Here is a 24,075-nt window from a genome sequence, read left to right as displayed (position 1 = left end):
GCTCGATTTGGGGGCGGAACATGCCAGGATTGGCCAACGCCAACTCCAGTCCACAGAACTGTCAAATCAAATCATCGACATGCTATGGCCCGCCTCTCAACCCTCTTTCATCTCAGGCAATATCAATCAATATCAATATCAATATCAGTTTCCAGTTTGATACGTCACCGACCCTCTCTGAGACCTGTTTCATGTGGTCTTTTCTTTAATGATTTTACACTGTGACCTTTTTTACCTTGTAACACACTCTGCTCTTTTATTTTTTATCAATTTTATGTAAAGCACTTTTAATTGCCTCTGTGTATGAAATGTGCTGTACAAATAAACTTGCCTTGCCATTACAATGGTAATATGGGCAGTGTTTACCTTCTCTTCATGTTTTCCTGCGCCAAGAGCTCTGCAGTTTATTCCAGGCACTTCAAGTGAACAGATGTTCTGCTCGACAGCAGCTGTTAGAACTACAGATTGTTTATTTAAATTTTTTCTGTATGTGCACATCCACGGATAATCACATCGAGAGCCTTAACAAGCGTTAATGACCCATACCAGCTGGTGTGGGCGGAGTTCCTGCAAGCAGACAAATGGGGATTTCTTGGTGCAGAAAACATGAAAACAAGGTAAACACTGCTCATCTTCATACTACCCACATTATAATGATACAAAGCGGGTTGAAAATCGGCAAAGCCTTACTTTAAGAAATTAAACCATATTTTAAATATGATATGTAGGCCATGTGTTCTGTTGACAGAAATGGGGGTTTCATATTTGGCCTTTTTACCGCCAGCTTCCTGTTCAGGCACATTTGAATTACCTGCCCTCCCAATCATATGTGACAAAACAGTGTGGCATGGCAAAGCATTGTGAAGGCCTTCTCCTCATACGCGACAGACAGCGCACAGTTTATGGGCTGAAGGGTTGGGGATGAAGCCAACAGCTGGCATCAGATCCAGGTCATCCTCTGTGACTCCCGGTGGAGGAGTGAAGCGAAAGCGTTGGAGGAGAGAGGTGAAGAAGAGGAAGAGCTCCATCCTGGCCAGACTCTCTCCCAGACAAGCCCGGCGACCTGCGAGGGAACAAGGACTAGCTTCAGGTCATCTATTAAGTAAATTAATATTAAGAAATGATACCTGAGCTAGCTAACCTGCAGAAAAAGGTATGAAGGCATCTCTCTTGACAAACGTCCCATCCTTGTCCAGGAAATGGCCAGGATTAAAAGTGTGTGGGCTCTCCCATTCAGTCTCATCATACAGGACAGATGTCAAGAGAGGATACACTGTGGTCCCCTGTCGACAATGAAGACAAATGAAAGTTACACATGTAACTATGGTTCTATGAATTCTGGATCACTGTCAGAGGCGGTGTTTAACACTGGATTACTTCCATCTCGCGCACAAACAGGTTGAGTAGAGTCACCCGTGACCCAGAATGACGTACAATGGCAGAAGCTGCCTCATCCTGAGGTTTGTCCCTTCAAAACCTTCTCGCCAGGATTCAGTGACAAGAAACTCTGGCAGTCATCCAGAATTCATAGAACCATAGTTACATTGTGTAACTTTCGTTCTATTTGTTTCAGGAAAAACACCACTCTGGTGCGGATATAATTAAAGAAATCGAAAAGACAGCTGTCGGCAAGTTGCAGCCTCTTGAAGATGAAACCACAGCTCCAACCGCATCAGGCTACGAAGCTCCACGTGAAAAAAAAAAAAAAAAAACGGCAGCGAGCCCGAAATAGCCTCAGCTTTGTGTTTTACTTCTGACTTGTAATCGCAAAATTGTACGAGAAGCAGAAGGGACCAACCTCGACTGACTGTTGGTATAAACAACTTGACCTGCGCGGAGGCCAGAGGGATGTGATCGAGTGTTAAAACACTGCCTCTGGCAGTCAGGAATAATTAAATAGAACAGTTGTCTATATGGTGGGCAGTAGTATTCTACAATATGTCAAAACATATTTTATCCTTTGTTGGAATGAATTCAATGCATTCTGCATTCTTGTTCTAATTTTTTTCTTGAATATTCAGTCTGACCTTCTTAATAAAGTAACCCTGAAAGGTGACATCTTGGCTGGTTTGGTGGGGAAGGGACATGGGGACAATGTTGGCCAGTCTCTGAGTCTCATGGATGACAGCATCAGTGTAGGGCAGGTTCTTCCTGTCCTCCACCCGGACCTGACGACTTCCTATCACCCTGCTCAGCTCCTCATAGACCTGGTCTGGGACATGAAAGATGAGAAATTCATAAAACATTTATTGTGTTGGCCTTTGCCCCTATTGACTAACTTGGTTCATGTTTAGTTCAAATGGCATTTCAGTTCAAAACATGACATGCAAGCGAAAAACCTGGTTGATTTTTTTTTTTTTTTTTTTTACCTGTGTTTATGCTACTTCCTTGTGTCTGTGTTATGCAAGTAAAAAATACTAAGTATGTGATTATGTACCTAAGCTGTGTATGTTTACAGACCCTGAATGTTTCGATACTTGGCCATAAGCAGAAGTCCCCATCTCAGTGTAGTTCCGGTCGTATCAGTACCAGCAACGAATAGATTGAGAACTGTCATCAAAAGGTTTTCTTCATGGTAGTGAGTGTTCATATTCCCAAATTCCTGTAATAACAATAACAATGTATCAGTAGTTGTTATTAAATATAAAATCCAATGCAATCCCTTCATCTGTTACATTTCTGAGAGATTTGTGGTCCTGCATAGCTCATTGGGTAGACAAAGCCTGGCACCAAAACTATGAATGAATATGAAGTTCTTACAAACTCTACACAATAGTCACCGTTTCCTGATTGGTGGGCAATTAAAGATCCCTTATTCTATGAGCAAAACTACATTTCTCAGAAAAGCTGATTTTTTTTTATTATCTTGAGACATTGCACATTTGAAAAGTGAATTATATGGGGCCTTTAAATCAAAAAGACATTGCAAAATCATTAGCAATCCATAATCATTGCCTTCTTAAATATTATTTTCAATATTTTATTTTTAATCACCATTAAAAAAAAAATGATGATCAAATAATGAGCCAGAATCAATTGAATTCTGACAAGTTCTATGTTTTCATACCTCCAGACTCTGCTTGCGGACCAGAAAAGAGTCCACAAAGCCTCTGCACATCTGTGGATTCAGAGTCTCTTGTAAACCTCTGATCCACTCTGTCATCCTGGTCTTATTGGCATCAGCAGAATTCTGGAGTCGCTTCCTGTTACCAAACCATTTGCCCAGCCATGGAAACGTGTTATACACCTGTTAACCAAGAAATAAATATAATTAGCCTACATGACAATTTGACCAGTTAGAACATGTTTGTTTTCTGCTATAATGTCTGCTGTTTGTCCTACTGCAGTATATATTTATTAAAATTGTCAGTATTTTCAGTAAAATGTTACAGTAAGGGGTACCTGTATTGAGGGAGACCCCGCAAGTCGAATGTTCTGATTAACTCGATCTACCATCGTTGTGAACTCTTGGTTATCATATTCAAACCTGCTGCCATAGACAATGGAGCAGATAATATTGGAGACTGCATAGTTGACTGATTGGGTAGTATCAAAAGCTTTGCCTGTTAAAAAAAAGACAAGAAAACACAAGGAAAGAAAAGAAGAGGTTTTTGTCTTCAGATAGGTAATTAATTATGCCAAAAAGCTTAACTTAAAGCATCGAGCAGGAGCCTTGCCATTCACACCAGAAGCGCTCTGTTTTGCTCTGTGTCTCGCTCTGTTTTGCTCTTGCAATTCGACATAGCATACATATTGGCAACACAAAAAGCAGATTATCTCGAGACAGTGGCGCCGGAACGAGTTTGTAATTAGGGGGGCAAAAGCAGGAAGGGACTGTTGCCGGCGCCCTTCCGGTGGCCGGTGAAGTATCTTATCAACAGGTGAAAGAGGAGATGATCAAAGAAGCACTGAGACAAAACTTATAATCTAACAAAATATATTGTATTTGAATGAACAAGCCTGATATCATAACATGGCCCTGCAGCGCCATGGAGAGTCCTGGCCGAATGGAACTCTGAGGAAGGAGAGGATCCTCTCTCCTTTATACCCAAAATAGTGCAAGCTAATTACCTTTCTCACATTCTTTCCCACCAGTCACTTGCACAGATGTCTATACTAGCTGTCACACTTAACACTGTGGAACCACATGGACTTAATGAGGAACTGAGCCTCTCATGCTTTCTCTAATTGGTTTCTTAGGTAGTATGTTGTTGTTTCTTTATATTGTTGTTTCATTATTGTTGTTTATCTGGGGATTAATATGTATTACTGGGGATGGTATACTGCTTTAAAACAGCACCTCCCCTATATCATCTTCTATTTTTTCTATATATGAGTGCTGTCACTGTATAGGCTGATTGAATGATCACCTCCCACTCTCCTCTATCCAATGAGAAATTAACATCTCATACTGGAGGCTTTTTAACTGCTGAATGTTTCTGCCTGTACTGTTTGACTCTGAAGAAGACGCTGTGTGCGTCGAAACGTCAGTGCTTTGTACCCATTAAATAATTTCTAGTGATTTTGTGTGCTCCAGTCCTCTCTTTGGGTTCAGTCTTTACTGAAGTGGCCCATTGAACATTTTCCAGTGTTTTGTCCTCTTCTGAGAGCACCGACCTCCCTATGTGGAGGGGTTGAAGCGCAAGAGACTCCCTCTACTCTGTTACTAGCTGTCATATATCTTACACTAACCTTGTGACTGAGGAAAACATCTACCCTTATGACCTCTTTCCTGCCATCTGCATTCCTCACCCTTACGAAAAAGTCACATGTAATTCACATGTGAAATCTTCCATTTCACATGTGAAAACTCACTTTCACATGTGAAACGTGCAATCTCACATGTGAAATGAAATATTCCACATGTGAAAATATAATGTGTGTCAAAGTCACATGTGAAACCTGCAATCTCACATGTGATTATGCTTTATTCACATGTGAAATAAAAACGTTCACATGTGAAAGTATAATGTGTGTCAAAGTCACATGTGAAACTTGCAATCTCACATGTGATTATGATTTATTCACATGTGAATAACATTTTCCACATGTGATAATTTTACGTGTGTCAAAGTCACATGTGAAACGTGCAATCTCACATGTGATTATGATTTATTCACATGTGAATAACATTTTCCACATGTGAGAATTGAATGTGTGTCAAAGTCACATGTGACACATGCAATCTCACGTGTGATTATGATTTATTTACATGTGAAAGACATTTTCCACATCTGATAATTTTATGTGTGTCAAAGTCACATGTGAAACATGCAATCTCACATGTGATTATGATTTATTCACATGTGAATGACATTTTCCACGTGTGAAAATGTTATGTGTGTCAATGTCACATGTGACACTTGCAATCTCACATGTGATTATGATTTATTCACATGTGAAAGACATTTTCCACATGTGATAATTTTACGTGTGTCAAAGTCACATGTGAAACGTGCAATCTGACATGTGATTATGATTTATTCACATGTGAATAACATTGTCCACATGTGAGAATTTAATGTGTGTCAAAGTCACATGTGAAACATACAATCTCACATGTGATTATGATTTATTCACATGTGAAAGACATTTTCCACATGTGATAATTTTATGTGTGTCAAAGTCACATGTGAAACATGCAATCTCACATGTGATTATGATTTATTCACATGTGAATGACATTTTCCACATGTGAAAATGTTATGTGTGTCAATGTCACATGTGAAACTTGCAATCTCACATGTGATTATGATTTATTCACATGTGAAAGACATTTTCCACATGTGACAATTTTACATGTGTCAAAGTCACATGTGAAACGTGCAATCGCACATGTGATTATGCTTTATTCACATGTGAATAACATTTTCCACATGTGAGAATTTAATGTGTGTCAAAGTCACATGTGAAACATGCAATCTCACATGTGATTATGATTTATTCACATGTGAAAGACATTTTCCACATGTGAAAATGTTATGTGTGTCAAAGTCACATGTGAAACATGCAATCTCACATGTGATTATGATTTATTCACATGTGAATGACATTTTCCACATGTGAAAATGTTATGTGTGTCAATGTCACATGTGAAACTTGCAATCTCACATGTGATTATGATTTATTCACATGTGAAAGACATTTTCCACATGTGATAATTTTACATGTGTCAAAGTCACATGTGAAACGTGCAATCGCACATGTGATTATGCTTTATTCACATGTGAATAACATTTTCCACATGTGAGAATTTAATGTGTGCACTGATAAAACAAAAGCATGCAGCTTTTCATTCAATTTTAATTGTATCCACTCCAATAGCTGAAAATTAATAATTTGATAATCTAATATAAAGTTTTTTATTCATATTTATGGTTGAACCATTTTTTATTGTCGGATACAACGTAAAGTGGCAGCGGGATATCAGTCTTTAATTTGTGGTTTTCATCAAGTCTCTAGTATTAGATCAAACATCCATGCGCATGCGCAGTGTTGACAACGGAGAATAAAAGTATCTGTTAATTTCCCTCCAATTATTTTTAACACACTCCGCAGTTGCACCCATAGATATATGGTTGCACCAGTCGCACGGCACTGCTGTCCCGTGCTGAGTGAAGGCCATTGAGGTCTGAGGTAAGGACAAAACATTTTTACATACTGGTAACGTTTTTCTTCAAAACTGGCCATTCATTTTAGGTTAAAACAACTCGGCCAGACAGACGACAGCTAACGTAATGGGCTCAGTCAGCTCAGAATAGACGACAGCTAACGTTAGCATCTAGCTAGCTAACGTAGTGTGACACCCACACAATGTATTGTCACATTTATGTAGTTGTGTATATATTTTTATTTGTACAATGTTATTTCTGTTAGGGGAAAAATCTAAAATCAGCCATAAGGGTCATCTATAGCCTGTTAGTGAAATGACAGGATTTAATTCACTTTGGAGTTTTCGGTGTTGCCAACAGGGGGCAGTGTGACTTGGTGCGCTTCTCGGACGGACCCTCTTTGTTTTTACAAGCGGACTCTCGTTGGCTTCCTCATTGTGATGAGCGGAGCTGCAAGTAAACATAGCACCTTGTCCGTGTCTCATTCCTTCTCCTGTTTTTACAGGTTGGTAAAGTATTAACACTTGTACAACTGCACATACACGTTGCTTAACATTTAAACTAAGTAGTAGATCGATTTTGCAAGTGTAATGACTGCATTTAGATGGTTTTGTGAACAAGTAGAAAAACGTTTTTGTTTGTACTGTAACGTGATGCAAAATGGCGCCGGCTGTAAACGTTTCTTTCTAAACATGGTAAAAGCCAAACAGGTCTTAGGTTTTAAGCTCCAGCACATTTCGTTTTTGGTAAAGCATTATTGTTTTGGGAACACAACTGTTTTAGTGAATATGTGGTGATGTTAGTTAGAATTTAGAAGCACTGTTAAAAGTTCGTTTTTGTAAGTCAGCTCATATGTTCTCATTGAAATGGCACAGCCATAGTAGCAATGTGTAGTTGCTAGTACTGTTAATTTCGTTTATTTCTTTGCACTATGAGAGGTTAAAACCTAGAGATTCTGCATTTCTTAGTAGCCTAATGTGGGAATGTAGTGGTAAATGAAACATTAGCTAACTTTATAGACTGAATGAGGATTTATTCATGCCTTAGTACACTGATTTAACTCAGGAAATGGAACATGGAAAATGTTTGTTTATTTTGAATGTGAATAAGATTGTGACTATAGCCTGTTTTGATGATATTTTTGGATATGATGAAAATGTGAATTGTTACAGTAACATTGAAATATGGAAACAAAATACAAAGAGAAAGAAAAAAAGATATATTTTGCACAATATAAAATAAATTGTGATGAGCGGAGCTGCAAGTAAACATAGCACCTTGTCCGTGTCTCATTCCTTCTCCTGTTTTTACAGGATGTTACCTGTTTATGGGATCTCAGCCCGAGACCTGTAACAGTAGCATATGTCAGGCCTGTCATGTATTAAAATGCAGTTTTCTTGTCTCAGCGAGCAACAACGCCTGGATGGCGACATGGCGCATGTTATATTGTCTGCATTGCGTGCCAAATGTTAAAAAACAACTGCTATGGTTTGGTTTAGGGCATCTAACGTTTACTGCATGCTAGCCCCAGCTGCACAGAATAACTTGGTTTGAAGTAGCTAGGCTATCACGTTAGCTTAACCTAGCGTTACATGGTTTGGTTGAAGGGCTTTGAAGGAAATAAGACGAGCACTCATGGTTGAGGTCATGGTATTGTTATCACAGTTCGCTAGCGTTAGTTAGCTTAATGTTAGTTGTGTGGGAATTGCTGTTAGCTAGCTGTTAGCTAACGTAAGCTATGCAGCATGTAGTAAGCCTGCCATTCATAGATACAATGCTTTATTCTTCCTCCGTGAGCAACAGTAGTCTATTAGTGCAACGTTAGCTAAGGTCTGCATTGCATGCTGCTAACAGTGCATTGTTTGACACAATTGTGCCATGAAAATGCCTCCAGCACACAGAAAATAAAACGTGAGCTAGCTGGCAGCTTCCCATGCTAAGGAAAATATGTGGAAACATAATCTGGCAAGTGCTGTTTGTTACTTTTATTGTTAAGGCCTGACTTTGTCAAAAGTTAGCTTGCTAAAGATTGAATTTTCCTTTTCTCTTGCAGTGCAACCTCTGGATACATTGTGGTAAGTTCTGTTAATATCATAAGGGTTGTGGTTCTAAATCCCCTCTAATGCAGTGTGCTGCCTATAGTGTAAGTGAATGTGTAGCTATACTTGTTTTATTCACTGTAACAGGGTTCCTTGAAGTGCTTTGATTTTGAGGGGGGGATCAAGTACTGCACCTTGAAAATAGCCTATTTCCAAACCAAGTGCTTGAAAGAGTACTTGAAAGTCTTTAAATGTAATCTTGTAATGTGATGTCTGTATGAACCCTGCTGTAGCTAGCTTTAGCTAAATAATTAGCAGTGGTGCCCATCATATCTATCCCCCTCTGTCTCTATGTGGCCATTTACACCTGGCATTAACATGTGTTTTCTGTGATCAGATGTGATCAGATTGCAATCGGGTAGTGCTTGACCACTTGAAAGTAAGGGTGTAGGCTAAACGTCCCCAAGACAGAGTGAGGATGGATACACACAAGCATCCAGTGTCTGTTCTATCATAGACTGTGCTGTACAGCAACTTTCTTCAAAAATATCTGGATCTCTAATATTTGCCCTATAGTACTTTTGGATACGAATAAGTGTGTGTGTGTGTGTGTGTGTGTGTGTGTGCGCGCATTAACATTGAAACAATCATTTATGTCCAGTGTCCAATCCGATTTGACAAAAGATAAGCATGTGTGTTTTAATTTTACATGAGTTAATTAGATTAAATAAAATAAAATGCATTTGGTTCAACCGCAAAAAAAAATTACGTAGGCTATTTTTTTGTTGCCAGATTTCACAATAACACATAAAGGTCCGCGATACCGTGAAACCGTGGTATTTTTGTCCAAGGTTATCATACCAATATCAAAAACTCATACCGTTGCATCTCTAATTGTGACCACATTGAACACAAGTGTACATGCAATGCATCCTCTCAATCCACATACAACAACAGTCACTGCAGTTTTTCTACTGCTCTATGCTATGGAGCTTACCTGATTTCAATGTGAACACTGGAGATACATTATTACCAGGTGTAAATTAAATCAGGTTAATGTGGTCAAGCACTATCCGATTGCAATCTGATCACAGAAAATACGCCAGGCGTCAATGGCCTCTATCCCTGTCTCTGCCTCTCTCTCTCCTCTGTGTCTCTCTTTCCTCTCTCTCTCTCTGCCTGTGTCTCCCGTCGTCTCCTGAAGCCACTGCCGTCTCCACCAACACCCCACCCACACACGAAGTGCCGGAGCGGACTGGGACCCTGTCCCCTCTCCCAACAACGGTAGGGTCCTTATTTAGTCCTTACAAAATCAGCACATGGTTCTCATTACATTATTTTGAAAGTTCTGCCCGGCCCTCAAATTTAAGAGAATTGGGTCTGGAAATTCCTTGCAAAGTCTTTGAATTTGATTTTTAGGAGGTATGAGAACCCTGCAAATGTGACTAAAAAACAACAACATTCAAATAGGCTCTGCAAATATAGTGCAGATGTTCTCAGCATAGTGGTATACAAAGAAGCAAGGATATTAATTTAAATACACAAATACTATATAATATTATTTAGTCAAAAAAATAGATTTGGAATAAATACATTTATCTATTTATTTTTTATATTTTTTTATATTTATTTTTTGCTACTTTGACTCTGATGCGCTGCAGTCTGATCTCAGAAAAAAAATGCATGTTAGTGTCAGGTGATAATTACCTCTATCCCTGTCTCCTTCTCTGCCTCTCTACTGTCTTTCCCTCTGCCTCTGTCTCTCCTGTCGTCTCCTGAAGCCACTGCTGCCTCCACCAGCACCACCCCACCCCTTCCCCATGAAACGGCGGAGCAGCCTGGGACCCGTGATCTCTGTAACAACGGTATGCTAATGTTTTCAAGCACACTATCGGATTGCAATCTGATCACAGACAATGCATGTTAGTACCATCATTTGATGATATAAGTTGAAAAACTTAAATGGATAGGCCACTTTTTGGGGAGTTTAGCGAATTTTCCATATCGCCCCCAATAAACATCGATATACACGTCTTCACAGCAACTGTCCGTGCAGTTTGGAGGGTCGGGGTGTGCAGTAGTTAAATGGACAGCACTAAAACAGGACCAAGCGGATCGCGGCTCAAAGTCAACAAAACACAGTGCCTAAAATATAGTGTAAAATAAATATTCTGGTCAAGAGGTCTGTCTTTTTGTTTTGTTTGTTAACTTAAGTTATTTAATTTAATTTACCTTGAAGTAAATTTGTATTTTGTTGTTGTTCCAACAGACCAAGTGCAAGCTGTGTTCCCAAACACCAGTGAGGTTCTAATCAGACAGTGCATGGCCCAGAAGTTGAAGGATGTGAGGCAGTGCGACAAAGAACAGTAAGTTTCTCTAGTTTTCTCTATCACTGAAAGTGGGTGTAAAACGTATAGAATGTAACCTGACCTTAATTCATGCTTATATTATATTGATATATCTTAATTAAAATTGGCGGTGTCTGTCACGATTGTGATGTCATCAGTGATGTGATAAACATTTTCCTGCCTGAGGCTAAACTCGTGGGCGTTCTGAGCATGAAGGGGTGGAGGGGATGTGCCACAAGGCATCATCCTCTCTGCCGAAAAGCCATTAGAAGAAGGCTAACCTTGCATCTCCAGGCTCTCTCTGAAAGGAGAAGAGCCGATCTGTGCTCAATTAGTGTTCTGGTCTGATATCTGGTGTATCTCTCTGCCTGTATCGCTCTTTTTTCCCCTGCAGTGTTAGGGTTGTATTCGTTTCATAATAGAGCTGTAATTGTAGTCGGGGCGTAGGGGCACAGATTCTGTTGTAGCATTTTCTGTTGGATTTATTGCATCTCCATCCATTATCCATGGCACATTTTACAGCATCTGTTTTAGGGCATAGGGTGTTGCCCAAAATTCTGAGAATGTTGCTCTATGCATCATAGATTTTGTGTAAGTTATGGGACCATTTGTGAATATAAAGTCCTGAATCAAATGTTTCAGTTCACAGCCGGACTACACTAGGTTTGCCTAGTTTTGGTTGTAATACCCCAGTATGTTTGTGAAATTGCCTTGATTATTCTAATGATATTAAAATTTTCACAGGGCTATTCTAATGATATTTAAATTTTCACAGGGGAACCAACAAGATCAGAAGACTTGTCAGCGGCAGATAAGGTGTTCCTGAAAGGGACATGACACCCCCAAGTTCTGAAGTCTCACAGGAAGCTGTCCCTGAAAGGGACATGACAGCCCCAAGTTCTGAAGGCTCACAAGAAGCTCACATGACACCCTAGCATAGTTATTACAAAGGGATAGGCCACTTTTTGGGGAGTTTAGCTCGATTGCCATATCCCCCCAATATACACTGTCTTTACAGTCACTCTCGATGCAGTATGGAGAGAGGGGTCATATTTAGCGATAGAACGGTACTGCCGTTCAAAGGCAACAAAACAAAGTGCCAAAAAGCTCTATGTACATCTTGTGACTCGGGTACTAATCCAAAATGCAGAAAAACAATTTTTTGAGGTAAATAAATATTTAGTAAACATCGCTGCCGGGTGTACAGCGCATGTGCAAATAACGCATGCGTGGAAGCGCTGTCCACAGACAAACAAGGAAGTGACCCGGTATGGATTTACTATGGAAATAATGTTTCATGCAACTATGGATTATTATTTCATAGCATGGTGAATAAACTAGTCACAACATGTACACATGTGCATAGAGCTTTAGGCGCTGTGTTTTGTTGCCTTTGAACGGTAGTGCCGCCTCCACTGTTGTATCGCTAAATATGACCCCTCTCTCCATACTGCATCGAGAGTGACCGTAAAGACAGTGTATATTTAGGGTAAGTGGGGACAAAATGGCAATCGAGCTAAACTCCCCAAAAAGTGGCTGTTGCCATCTTTATTTTTCATCCATCAGAGCTGCAGCTTCACCTGCAATTGTTCCATGATCACTGTACATGCAATCTGTCAATCACTCCCTTTGATTTTGGTCTCCCGTTTGGAGTTGAAGTGGTGGCTGTTGCCATCTTTATTTTTCATCCATCAGAGCTGCAGCTTCACCTGCAATTGTTCCGTGATCACATGCGATCTGTCAATCACTCCCTTTTCTAGAGATGTATGATAAATGCAGTTATCAAAAGGTGAAGTTTTGTTAATAAATAAGATAATTTTATTCTTGTACATGTGTTGTGTGTTGCAAATAACCTACTGGTATGTGTCAAATTGTATGTACCGGTAATCTGAAATTATGTGGAAAATGTGTCAAAGAAGGGATCATTCACATGTGGTTGTCTACTAATACATGTGAATGTTCCCACATGTGATCTTAGGACATGTGAATTTGTTGTTCATGTTATTCCATCCACATGGGAATATTCCCACATGTAATGTTGAAACCATGTGTGATTCTATGTTTTCCACATGTGGTTTTGGAGAAATGTGTTTTGGTTTTTCACATGTTATTCCAATTGGCATGTAACACATGTCCCAACAATCACATGTGGTTCAAGATCACATGTTGGAAGGTTCATGTGTTTCAACCACATGTGAATATTCCCACATGTGATCTTGAACCACATGTGGTTGTTGGACATGGAAATTAAACATTTCAACCACATGTTGAATCACATGTGAAAAACCAAAACGTGTGCCAAAACCACATGTGGTCCACAACATATTGAATCACATTTGGTTTTAATATCGTGGGAATATTCACATGTGGAGGGAATAACAAAACCACGTGTCCTAAAACCACATGTGGTTCAAGGTCACATGTGGATATCCACATGTGAATATTCCCACATGTGATATTAAAACCACATGTCGATCACATGTGGTCTTAATCACACGAAACATGTGTCCAAAAACCACATATATTCCAGAATCACATGTGATTTCCCACATGTGAATATCCACATGTGATATTAAAACCACATGTCAATCACATGTGGTCTGAATCACACAAAACATGTGTCCAAAAACCACATATATTCCAAAATCACATGTGATTTTCCACATGTGAGTATCCACATGTGATATTAAAACCACATGTCAATCACATGTGGTCTGAATCACACGAAACATGTGTCCAAAAACCACATATATTCCATAATCACATGTGATTTTCCACACAATTCCACACAATTAAAACCACATGTCAATCACATGTGGCATTTCAAAATCACATGTGACTTCCACATGTGGCTTGACATGTGAACATCCACATGTGATATTAAAACATGTGGTTGAGTCACACGAAACGTGTGTCCAAAAACCACATATTTCAAAATCACATGTGATTTCCACATGTGACTTTTTCGTAAGGGCAGTCTCCAGATTTGTGGCTAATGTTAGGCCATGTACACACAGAGACGAGTTTAGGTGTATCCGCTAAAGTTTTTTCTCGTATAGACATTTCGTCCAGACGGAACCAGCATTCTGTGAGTATACGTTCTGGGAGTAGGCTATAGCTAATTTTTGAAACCAGGGCCCCGTTCCAATACCCATACTTGTACTTCTTTCTTGTAGTATGTACTGCCGCTGCCCTCACAAAGTATGGATTGTAGTGTGCAGCATGCATGCAAAATGCATACTATTGGGACACACTACATCTGTCGTCACGTGAGCTTCCTGAACTCCAACCTCTTGCTCACTTCCGCCGACGTCCGCAGCGCCACATTTGAGTTTTTTTTTTTTTTAATAAACAAAGTCTGGCAGTAACAAACAGTACATTATACTAAAAATTCAGACTAAACATTTACAAAATTGGAACAGACAATCAAATAAACAAAATAAAATAAATAAAGCAAAAACATTAAGTCAGAGTTCTAAACAGGAATCAAGATATGCATGTTTTGGTACACACCATGCTTGTTTGGTTTTAACATATTTCAAGGCTTTCTTAAAGTGAATTATCTCATTCATGAACACGCAGCTCTGTCAGTGCGATGTAACTCCAGTAGGTGGCGGTAATGCACAAAAAGTTGTTTGCCAACCACCATAAAACATTAGAAGAAGAAGAAGAAGACATAACTTCCTGCTGCGCAAAGGATTGTGGGGAAGATTGGCTGGTGCAGCATGCATCGATGCATACTCCGAAATAGGAGCTGATGTAGTACAACATCCTGGTACTCTTGGCATACTGCATCTGACATACTATGTATTGGGACATACTAAATCTTTTTTTGCCTACTAAATAGTATGGAAGTATGGGTATTGGAACGGGGCCCGGGTCCCAGAGTGAATAAATCTGAAGACGCCACCCTTGCATTTCCGTGTTTACTACCCATACTTTCCTGAACCGATGACGCCGCCATAGCCCCACCTCTCTCTGCCAGCAACAATAACAATCATGGCGGACATCACTAGCGTTCGTGCTACAGCAGCTACTGAGCCTGTTAGGGCTCTTGCAGCTAAATATAATGCTCCTCGGAAAACAGCGTGTACAACATCCTCAGGGCTCCACAGCTGACTCTTCCCATCCACCCCTCCCCTCCCTTCATCGGATATTTCCCAGAAGGCTTAGCGGCCGCTAAGTTTTTACAATAACACAAACAAAATCAGGCTAAACGTGTTAGATAGAAATAATATTGATTTTTAATACAACATGCAATTCTGGAATATTTTAATATTGGACAAAATGAAATGAAATGAAATGTAAACCCACTCGGGATGGTGTATATATAGCCCTCGCAAATACAACGTGAATAGTGAAGTGAGAGTTTTGACGACCACACGGTTGCACTGTGTCATCACTGGTCGAGGGCTGCCAGTTGGTTTAGAACAGCTTAGGTAGGCGATAGATTAGCTACAGCCTAAGGCTGACCTGTTATAGTGTTCAGGCAAAGATCAGACTAGAGCAGAGTAGGATAGGCCAGATTAGGCTGTAGATTAGCTAGATACTATGTCCCAGTTAGCTCTGGTTAATGCTTAGAGTAGTCAGTTGTCTGATCTTCTCCCCCCCCCTCTCTCTTTCCCCCTTCCCCCGCTTCTTCCCTTCTTCCCCCTTCCTGTTCTCCCCTCTCCCACATTTCCCACTCCCCCCCCCACCTCCTCTCTTTCCATGCTCTTTCCTCCCCCACATCCCACCGCCCGCCCTCCCTTCTCCTGCTCTCTCCTCCTTCTCCCCCCCTCTGCTCCTTCTCCTCTTCTCCCCTATTTTCCTGAATCCCTGCCACTTCCTGCTCTCCCCTCTCTCACATTCCCCCTGCTCTCCTTCCCCTGCACCCTCCCACCTCTCCTTCTCTGCCTCTCTCCTCCTCTCTGTCCTCTCCCCTCTCTCACATTCCCCCTGCTCTCCTTCCCCTGCACCCTCCCACCTCTCCTTCTCTGTTCTCTCCTCCTCCACATTTCCCATTTTCTCCCCACCATCGCCCTAATCCGGGCCCGTATCCTACTCCCTCCCTCCACCCTAGACCCTACCTCTACCCTGGCTCTCCCTCCCCTGCACTCTCCCACCTCTCCTTCTCTGTTCCCTCCTCCTCCACATTTCCCAATTTCTCCCCACCTCCTCCCTCTCACATTCCCCCTGCTCTCCCTCCCCTGCACCCTCCCACCTCTCCTTCTCTGTTCTCTCCTCCTCTCTGTCCTCTCCCCTCTCTTACATTCCCCCTGCTCTCCTTCCCCTGCACCCTCCCACCTCTCCTTCTCTGTTCTCTCCTCCTCTCTGTCCTCTCCCCTCTCTCACATTCCCCCTGCTCTCCTTCCCCTGCACCCTCCCACCTCTCCTTCTCTGTTCTCTCCTCCTCCACATTTCCCATTTTCTCCCCACCCTCGCCCTAATCCGGGCCCGTATCCTACCCCCTCCCCTCCCCCAACCCTAGACCCTACCTCTACCCTGGCTCTCCCTCCCCTGCACCCTCCCATCTCTCCTTCTCTGTTCCCTCCTCCTCCACATTTCCCATTTCCTCCCCACCTCCTCCCTCTCACATTCCCCCTGCTCTGCCTCCCCTGTACCCTTCCACCTCTCCTTCTCTGTTCTCTCCTCCTCTCTGTCCTCTCCCCTCTCTCACATTCCCCCTGCTCTCCTTCCCCTGCACCCTCCCACCTCTCCTTCTCTGTTCTCTCCTCCTCTCTGTCCTCTCCTCCCTCTCACATTCCCCCTGCTCTCCCTCCCCTGCACCCTCCCACCTCTCCTTCTCTGTTCTCTCCTCCTCCACATTTCCCATTTCTCCCCACCCTCGCCCTAATCCGGGCCCGTATCCTACTCCCTCCCCTCCCCCAACCCTAGACCCTACCTCTACCCTGGCTCTCCCTCCCCTGCACCCTCATCTCTCCTCCTCTGTTCTCTCCTCCTCCACATTTCCTATTTTCTCCCCACCTCCCCCCTCTCCTCCCTCACATCCCCCCGCTCTCCCTCCCTCCTCCACTCTCCTGCTTTCTCCTCTTCCCGGTGTTCTTCCTCTTCCCCCCTTCCCCCACTACTCTAAAGCATAGTACACATTTTACTCCAAAGCATGGCACCCACTCTATCCCCTCCAATATTCCGCCACTATTTAAAGCATGGCATAGCATGGCAATATTCCGCCACTATTTAAAGCATGGCACCCATGCTCTTAGTATTTCGCCACTATTCAAATCATGGCACCCACTCTTCCCTAAAGCAAGGCACCCATAAGCTATATATGTGAACATGTGCTTATTTGGCAAAAGGACTCACTACTAAAGGCTTGCAGCCAATTAAATTAGGCATAGTTTGGTTGCTTAGAAATTGACATATGTCCGTTTGCAAGATGTGCGTCTATACTTCTCATTCTCTCCCCACCTCCTCCCTCCCCCTGCTCTCTTCTCCCCACACCCCCCCCCTTCCCCTCTCCTGCTCTCTCCTCTTGCTCCTTCCCCACCTCCTATACCCTCCAACATCTCCCATTCCCTCCCCACCCCATCACTCTCTCACATTCCCCCTGCTCTTCCCCCTTCTCCTGCTCTCTCCTCTGCTCTCTCTTCATTTCTATATTTTCTATATTATCAATTGTTCAAATGTTATCTTTATTCTGTATATTCTTGTTACTGTTGTGTTAGCTAGAATCAGCTAGACATACTTTCTGTGAAGCCCTCTGAGACATGCTTGTGAATTAGGGCTATATAAATAAACTTGACTTGACTTGACTGTGACGTTACAGCGCCATTTACCCCGGCCTGGCATATATACTACAGCGGTTTCAGTGGTATTCAGGGGTTTCATGTGGATACACACATTTCTTGAAACGATTCCGTGTTCATGGAAAACTTTTCTTAAACGGAAAAAAAAGATTGCTTCCGTCTCTGTGTGGACATGGCCTTAGTCTCTTCTGAGACTGTTTCCATATGACATTTCTTGTTATCGATACACACTACCGCACCTCCTCCCCCCGCCCACTGGCAGAGAGAATACGGACCATTTCCAGCTGTTTCTAAACACAGACTCCTCATGTCTAGAAAGGTAAAACCGGAAAATATCCTGCTCTGGCTAGCCGGACATGATCCAGACTTCATGTTTAGAAGAGGCTTATGGTACGCCCTGTTGACCTTGTTGACCATACACAATTGAGTGTGTGCTGGCTGCTCTGTGTGTGACTCCAGATAAAATCCAAATGTCTAACCTTTATGACCCTAGTGTGTAGTCCAACTTGTGTAGATTCTGTCTTCTATGCCTGTGGGCTCCAGGCATCCTCTAACCCTCAACTAACCTATGCTGTCTCAGCAAACTAATTCGTTTTAATAGTGAAATAGCATTTAACAATGCATTAGCAATAGCAATTGATATGACTAAAATATACCTCACCGACATTTTTTTTTGCATTTCTTTGGACGTTTGGATGATTTTTTAGCCATATTTAGAGGAATATCTCATTTTAAATTAACATAAGGATTACACTGTAGTGATGTCATTATTCAGTATTTTCCCCTTTTCTGACTCACTTGGTGACCTGCTCTCCCTTTAGGTCGTTTTACAATTACACTACAACAGATAGCAACACAGGCAGAAACACTGAACTTATTATTATTATTATTATCACTCTGAAACACAGTGCAAAACTTGTCATCTCAACACAAAAATAAAATCAAACTAAGCCTAGCCTATACTATACCATTATAGCAGCAGCGAATGACAACACATTCAAGCCATCCTAAAGTGCATTAGTGGGTGCAGTAAGGGTGTGGCATTGTAACAATGAAAAATAAATACAAAAGTTGTTGTGGAAGACGGGGGTGGTGGTGGTGGTGGTGCTGCTGCTGCTTCTTCTAACTTCCCACTTCACTATCACGCTATATTTGCGAGGGGTATTTATAGCCCCCATCACTGTATGTGTGTTTCTCTTATGGTTTACATTTCATTTCATTTTGTCCAATATTCAAATATTCCAGAATTGCATGTTGTGTTAAAAAATAAATATGATTTCTATCTAACACTTTAGCCTGATAATTTAATTGTAAAACAGAGTGTTAAAAGTTAGGCCCCTCAAAGCTTTCTGGGAAATTGAACCTGTGGAAGAGGAAAGTGGGCAGAGTTCCCAGCATGCCCTGGGGTAGTATGTTTTGTTCGTAGATTTTTTTGTCAATTGTTTGTCAATGTGTTTTGGAGGTTAAAATGACTTCTTGTTCTATATGCATGATGTTAGTTATCTGCAAAGTTATGTGTCGACATGTTAATAAAAAAAAATAATATTGGCACCATGGATAAGTCTGGTGTGCAGTTAAGTGATGTCTAAGTGAAGTCTGAGATGCTGTGTGTGGTCATTGTGTTGAATGCAAATAAACAGCATTTCCTGTAGTAGCCGGGGGACGGGGGATTGAGTTGCTCGCTGCCGATTCTCCTCTTCTTTCCCCCACTCTCTCTCAAATTCAGGGGGGGAAAATGTCCCCTTGCCCCAACCCCCCCCCCCCCCCCCCCCCTCCCGCCTCCGGCGCCCGTGTCTCGAGAACGTTCGTCCGATCAACTTCAAAACCTGGGGATTGCATTGCTGTGAACCTGCCGGAGTGCAGGGGAGGGAGGGGAAGGAGGGGAACGAGCACTGCACTAGTAGGCTAACATATATAAACACATATAAACACCTGGCAAAGTACTCAAAACAGCTTCTGTGGTAGTTGCCGCTACAATAGGTCTCCAGGATCACATTTTGCCATGACACACACACATGTACACACAAGGTGAAAACAACAACACAGCTGGCCTATGTGCTATTTGTTAAATACCATTACATGTCAAACCTCCACATAGCACACATTCGTTTCAGGATTGCTTACGGGGTCTGAAATGGCTTATTGCAAGTTTAAATTAAGAGGGTTACCTTTCAATTTCTCAAACACTTCAATGAGCTTGAGACTTTCCTCAATGATTTTCTCCTCACTTGCCTTCTTGCCCATGCCAAAGTCTCTCAGGTTAGTCAAGGCAAATCTCCTCATTTCTTTCCACGAATCCCCATTGGCAAATAAAATGCCTAAATAAAAGTATTTCAACAACAACAAAATCAATACTGTAAATAAAATGACTAAATAAAAGTATTTCAACAAAACGTGTTTTTCAATGCTGTAGATTGAGAAAATATGCAACTGACACAAAAAGTATCTGTCTTTTTTCTTCCTTACCATGTCCTCCTTTATTGTTTTCATGTATTATTGGGATTATTGCTCTTTCTCCAAACTCTTCAGCACGGTTGACCAGAGCCTCCTTGACTGTCTTGTATCCTGCCAGGACCACCACTTTCTTGGGTCCAAAATAGACTGTGAACACTGAGCCATATTTCTTGGAAAGCTAAAACCAGGGCACATTATAATGATATTATGATATATAACACCAGGGCACATTATAATGATATTATGATATATAACACCAGGGCACATTATAATATATGATCTATAACACCAGGGCACATTATGACCGCAGCGCTACGGCGGACGCTGGGTGATCGACCAATCCGGCATAGTTCGGCGCGCTGACTCAGCATTAGGAAAACCCCACAGCGGCTTACGAAATCACCGACCGGGCGTGGCCGCAGCGCTACAGCGGGCGCTGGGTGATCGACCAATCCGGTGTGTGTTAAGAAAGAAAACCCCCCTTTTAGCCAAAACCCCCCTAGCATTGAGAAAGACAACCCCGGCTTTCAGCCCTTTGCATAAACCCCCCCCAAAACTGCCAACCGGTCTGCAACGCTTGTCACCGACCGGTTGGCTTGGCGGCTGCGACTTACGAAGCCCCCCGGGCGTGGCCGCAGCGCTACAGCGGGCGCTGGGTGATCGACCAATCCGGCGAGCTTCGGCGCGCCGCCACAGCGACTTACGATAATCACCGACCGGGCGTGGCCGCAGCGCTACAGCGGGCGCTGGGTGATCGACCAATCCGGCATAATTCGGCGCGCTGATTTAGCCCGCCTTCGCGACTTACGCTTTGGAGGTGCTGGGATCTGAATTAGTGCTTTAAAATCGCCACTTACTACCGTAGGCACTAATTTAAACTGCCAACCGGTCTGCGACGCTTGTCGCCGACCGGGTGGCTTGGCGGCCGCGACTTACGAAGCCCCCCGGGCGTGGCCGCAGCGCTACAGCGGGCGCTGGGTGATCGACCAATCCGGTGAGCTTCGGCGCGACGCCACAGTGACTTACGACAATCCCCCCTAGCATTAACTCCCCTAGCATTGAGAAAGAAAACCCCCCTTTTTGCCAAAACCCCCCCCCTTTGCATAAACCCCCCGCATAAACCCAGCTTTCAGAGAATGGGATGCGATCAGCTCGGGTACAGCAGCGACCAGAAGATCAGGGAAAGAGAACGATGACCCACAGAGCATGGCTATAAATACTGCTACGTCATAGCCTCGGCACTGACGACATTATCGGCGTCATATAGGCAAGTGCGTCACTGGGATTACACTTGTGCTCGTCACACTAGGATTACATGAGGTGAGGTGAGGTCACTAGGATTGCGCGTGGTGCGAGGCAGCGTGTCTGGTCTTCATCTTGAAACTAGGTCGAGACCACCATTATGATACTGTATATAACATACACTCAAAACAGTTGAGCCTTCAACCCGCTCTCTCACTCCGACGATGTCAAATCCCGCTGCTTTGCCGCGCACCTTGTGTGTGGGATGTTGCCGAGCACAGCACACCCACACGGGTACCATGCTCGTCAACATCCAAAACACAAGGTGCACAACAAAGCAGCGGCATTTGATGCCGTCGGAGTGAGAACGGGCTGGAGCCTCATGGGACAGGGTTTCAGATTGATAATAATCTTGCTCCCAAGAAAGACGTGTTGAGAACAACCACACAACACAAAACTAAGAAGAAAACAGTGTACAGTGTAGCCATACTGTATATTATGTAGCAAGCAAACTGTAGGTGTGGTAGGTCTTACCTCCCAGAGTGTGTAGTAGGTCTTACCTCCCAGAGTGTGTGGTAGGTCTTACCTCCCAGAGTGTGTAGTAGGTCTTACCTCCCAGAGTGTGTGGTAGGTCTTACCTCCCAGAGTGTGTGGTAGTTTTCCCTCCCAGTGTGTGGTAGGTCTTACCTCCCAGAGTATGTGATAGGTCTTACCTCCCAGAGTGTGTGGTAGGTCTTACCTCCCAGAGTGTGTGGTAGGTCTTACCTCCCAGAGTGCGTGGTAGGTCTTACCTCCCAGAGTGTGTGGTAGGTCTTACCTCCCAGAGTGTGTGGTAGTTTTTACCTCCCAGGGTGTGTGGTAGGTCTTACCTCCCAGAGTGTGTAGTAGGTCTTACCTCCCAGTGTGTAGTAGGTCTTACCTCCCAGAGTGTGTGGTAGGTCTTACCTCCAAGAGTGTGTGATAGGTCTTAATTGCCTCCCAGAGTGTGTGGTAGGTCTTACCTCCAAGAGTGTGTGATAGGTCTTACCTCCCAGAGTGTGTGGTAGGTCTTACTGCCAAGAGTGTGTGATAGGTCTTAATTACCTCCCAGAGTGTGTGGTAGGTCTTACCTCCAAGAGTGTGTGATAGGGCTTACCTCCAAGAGTGTGTGATAGGTCTTAATTACCTCCCAGAGTGTGTGGTAGCAGAGTGTGGGATAGGTCTTACCTCCCAGACTGTGCGGTAGGTCTTACCTCCAGAGTGTGTGGTAGGTCTTACCTCCAAGAGTGTGTGATAGGTCTTAATTACCTCCCAGAGTGTGTGGTAGTTTTTCCCTCCCAGTGTGTGGTAGGTCTTACCTCCCAGAGTGTGTGGTAGGTCTTATTTCCCAGAGTGTGTGGTAGCAGAGTGTGTGGTAGGTCTTACCTCCAGAGTGTGTGGTAGGTCTTACTTCCCAGAGTGTGTGGTAGCAGAGTGTGTGGTAGGTCTTACCTCCAGAGTGATAGGTCTTACCTCCCAGAGTGTGTGGTAGCAGAGTGTGTGGTAGGTCTTACCTCCAGAGTGTGTGGTAGGTCTTACTTCCCAGAGTGTGTGGTAGCAGAGTGTGTGGTAGGTCTTACCTCCAGAGTGTGTGGTAGGCCTTGCCTCCCAGAGTGTGTGGTAGGCCTTACCTCCCAGAGTGTGTGGTAGGTCTTACCTCCAGAGTGTGTGGTAGGCTTTACCTCCCAGAGTGTGTGGTAGGTCTTACCTCCCAGAGTGTGTGGTAGGTCTTACCTCCCAGAGTGTGTGGTAGGTCTTACCTTCCAGAGTGTGTGGTAGGCCTTACCTGCCGGAATGTGTGGTAGGTCTTACCTCCCAGTGTGTGGTACTGGTAGGTCTTACCTCCCAGAGTGTGTGGTAGGTCTTACCTCCCAGACTGTGTGGTACTGGTAGGTCTTACCTCCCAGAGTGTGTGGTAGGTCTTACCTTCCAGAGTGTGTGGTAGGCCTTACCTGCCGGAATGTGTGGTAGGTCTTACCTCCCAGTGTGTGGTACTGGTAGGTCTTACCTCCAGAGTGTGTGCTAGGTCTTGCCTCCCAGAGTGTGTGGTAGGGTCTCTTACCTCCCAAAGTGTGTGGTAGGGTCTCTTGAGATCCAGCTGCAGCAGGTTACCAAGCATGGGAAGAGGTTTGGGTCCTGGGGGCTCCTTGCCTCTGTCCTGGGGGCTGAAGCTGGAGGAGAGGAGGTAGAGGGCCAGCAGCAACACCGCAGCACCCAAGAGGCCAGACACTGAACTGCAGGACTGGAGAAGGAGATCCAAAATGTCCATGACTTCAGCAAATCCTGTATCCTTATTTTAGCAGTGAACTGAGAAAATAACAAACCCGACAGCTCACTCGTAGCTGCCAGCAGAGATTAAGGTACAGCCCAGGGGAATGGTCTAAAGTAAACCATCCTGGAAAATTAACTTGTAACTTGTAAATCATTGCCTCTGTAAAATAATTATTGCCTCTGGAAAAGTTCCTTTCCAGCCGTCACACTAGGTCATAGGTTGTCATGATGAACTTTACACTGAACCCTCATCTTAAATGGTACATCGTGTATGTAATACATGAGATACTGTGTGAAATGTGTTCCCATTATAAAAACAAGGAATGTAATTACAAGCCATGCT

The 24,075-nt window shown here is 43.2% G+C and overlaps 2 protein-coding genes across 2 annotated transcripts; one reads left to right on the top strand and one right to left on the bottom strand.

The window, feature by feature from the left end:
* Positions 1-875: 875 nt before the first annotated feature.
* LOC310795352 (cytochrome P450 2K1-like) lies at positions 876-23,730 on the bottom strand (the record flags this gene model as incomplete). Its single annotated transcript, XM_083657391.1, has 9 exons — positions 876-1,063; positions 1,142-1,283; positions 2,028-2,212; positions 2,461-2,602; positions 3,068-3,247; positions 3,403-3,563; positions 19,916-20,065; positions 20,214-20,379; positions 23,524-23,730. The coding sequence occupies 9 exons, from the start codon at positions 23,728-23,730 to the stop codon at positions 876-878; spliced, it is 1,521 nt and encodes a 506-aa protein (XP_083513517.1).
* Positions 7,052-12,722, top strand: LOC310791396 (uncharacterized protein; the record flags this gene model as incomplete). Its single annotated transcript, XM_083653092.1, has 7 exons — positions 7,052-7,067; positions 7,925-7,960; positions 8,665-8,686; positions 9,855-9,934; positions 10,432-10,515; positions 10,920-11,016; positions 11,774-12,722. 7 exons carry the CDS (start codon positions 7,052-7,054, stop codon positions 11,811-11,813), a joined length of 375 nt encoding a protein of 124 aa, XP_083509218.1. The 3' UTR covers positions 11,814-12,722.
* Positions 23,731-24,075: the final 345 nt, after the last annotated feature.

Source organism: Poromitra crassiceps (assembly GCF_964638095.1).
Source record: "Poromitra crassiceps genome assembly, chromosome: 2".
NCBI lineage: Eukaryota > Metazoa > Chordata > Actinopteri > Beryciformes > Melamphaidae > Poromitra > Poromitra crassiceps.
The sequence above is the reverse complement of the archived record's forward strand: the minus strand, read 5'-3'. Positions and strand labels throughout refer to the sequence as shown.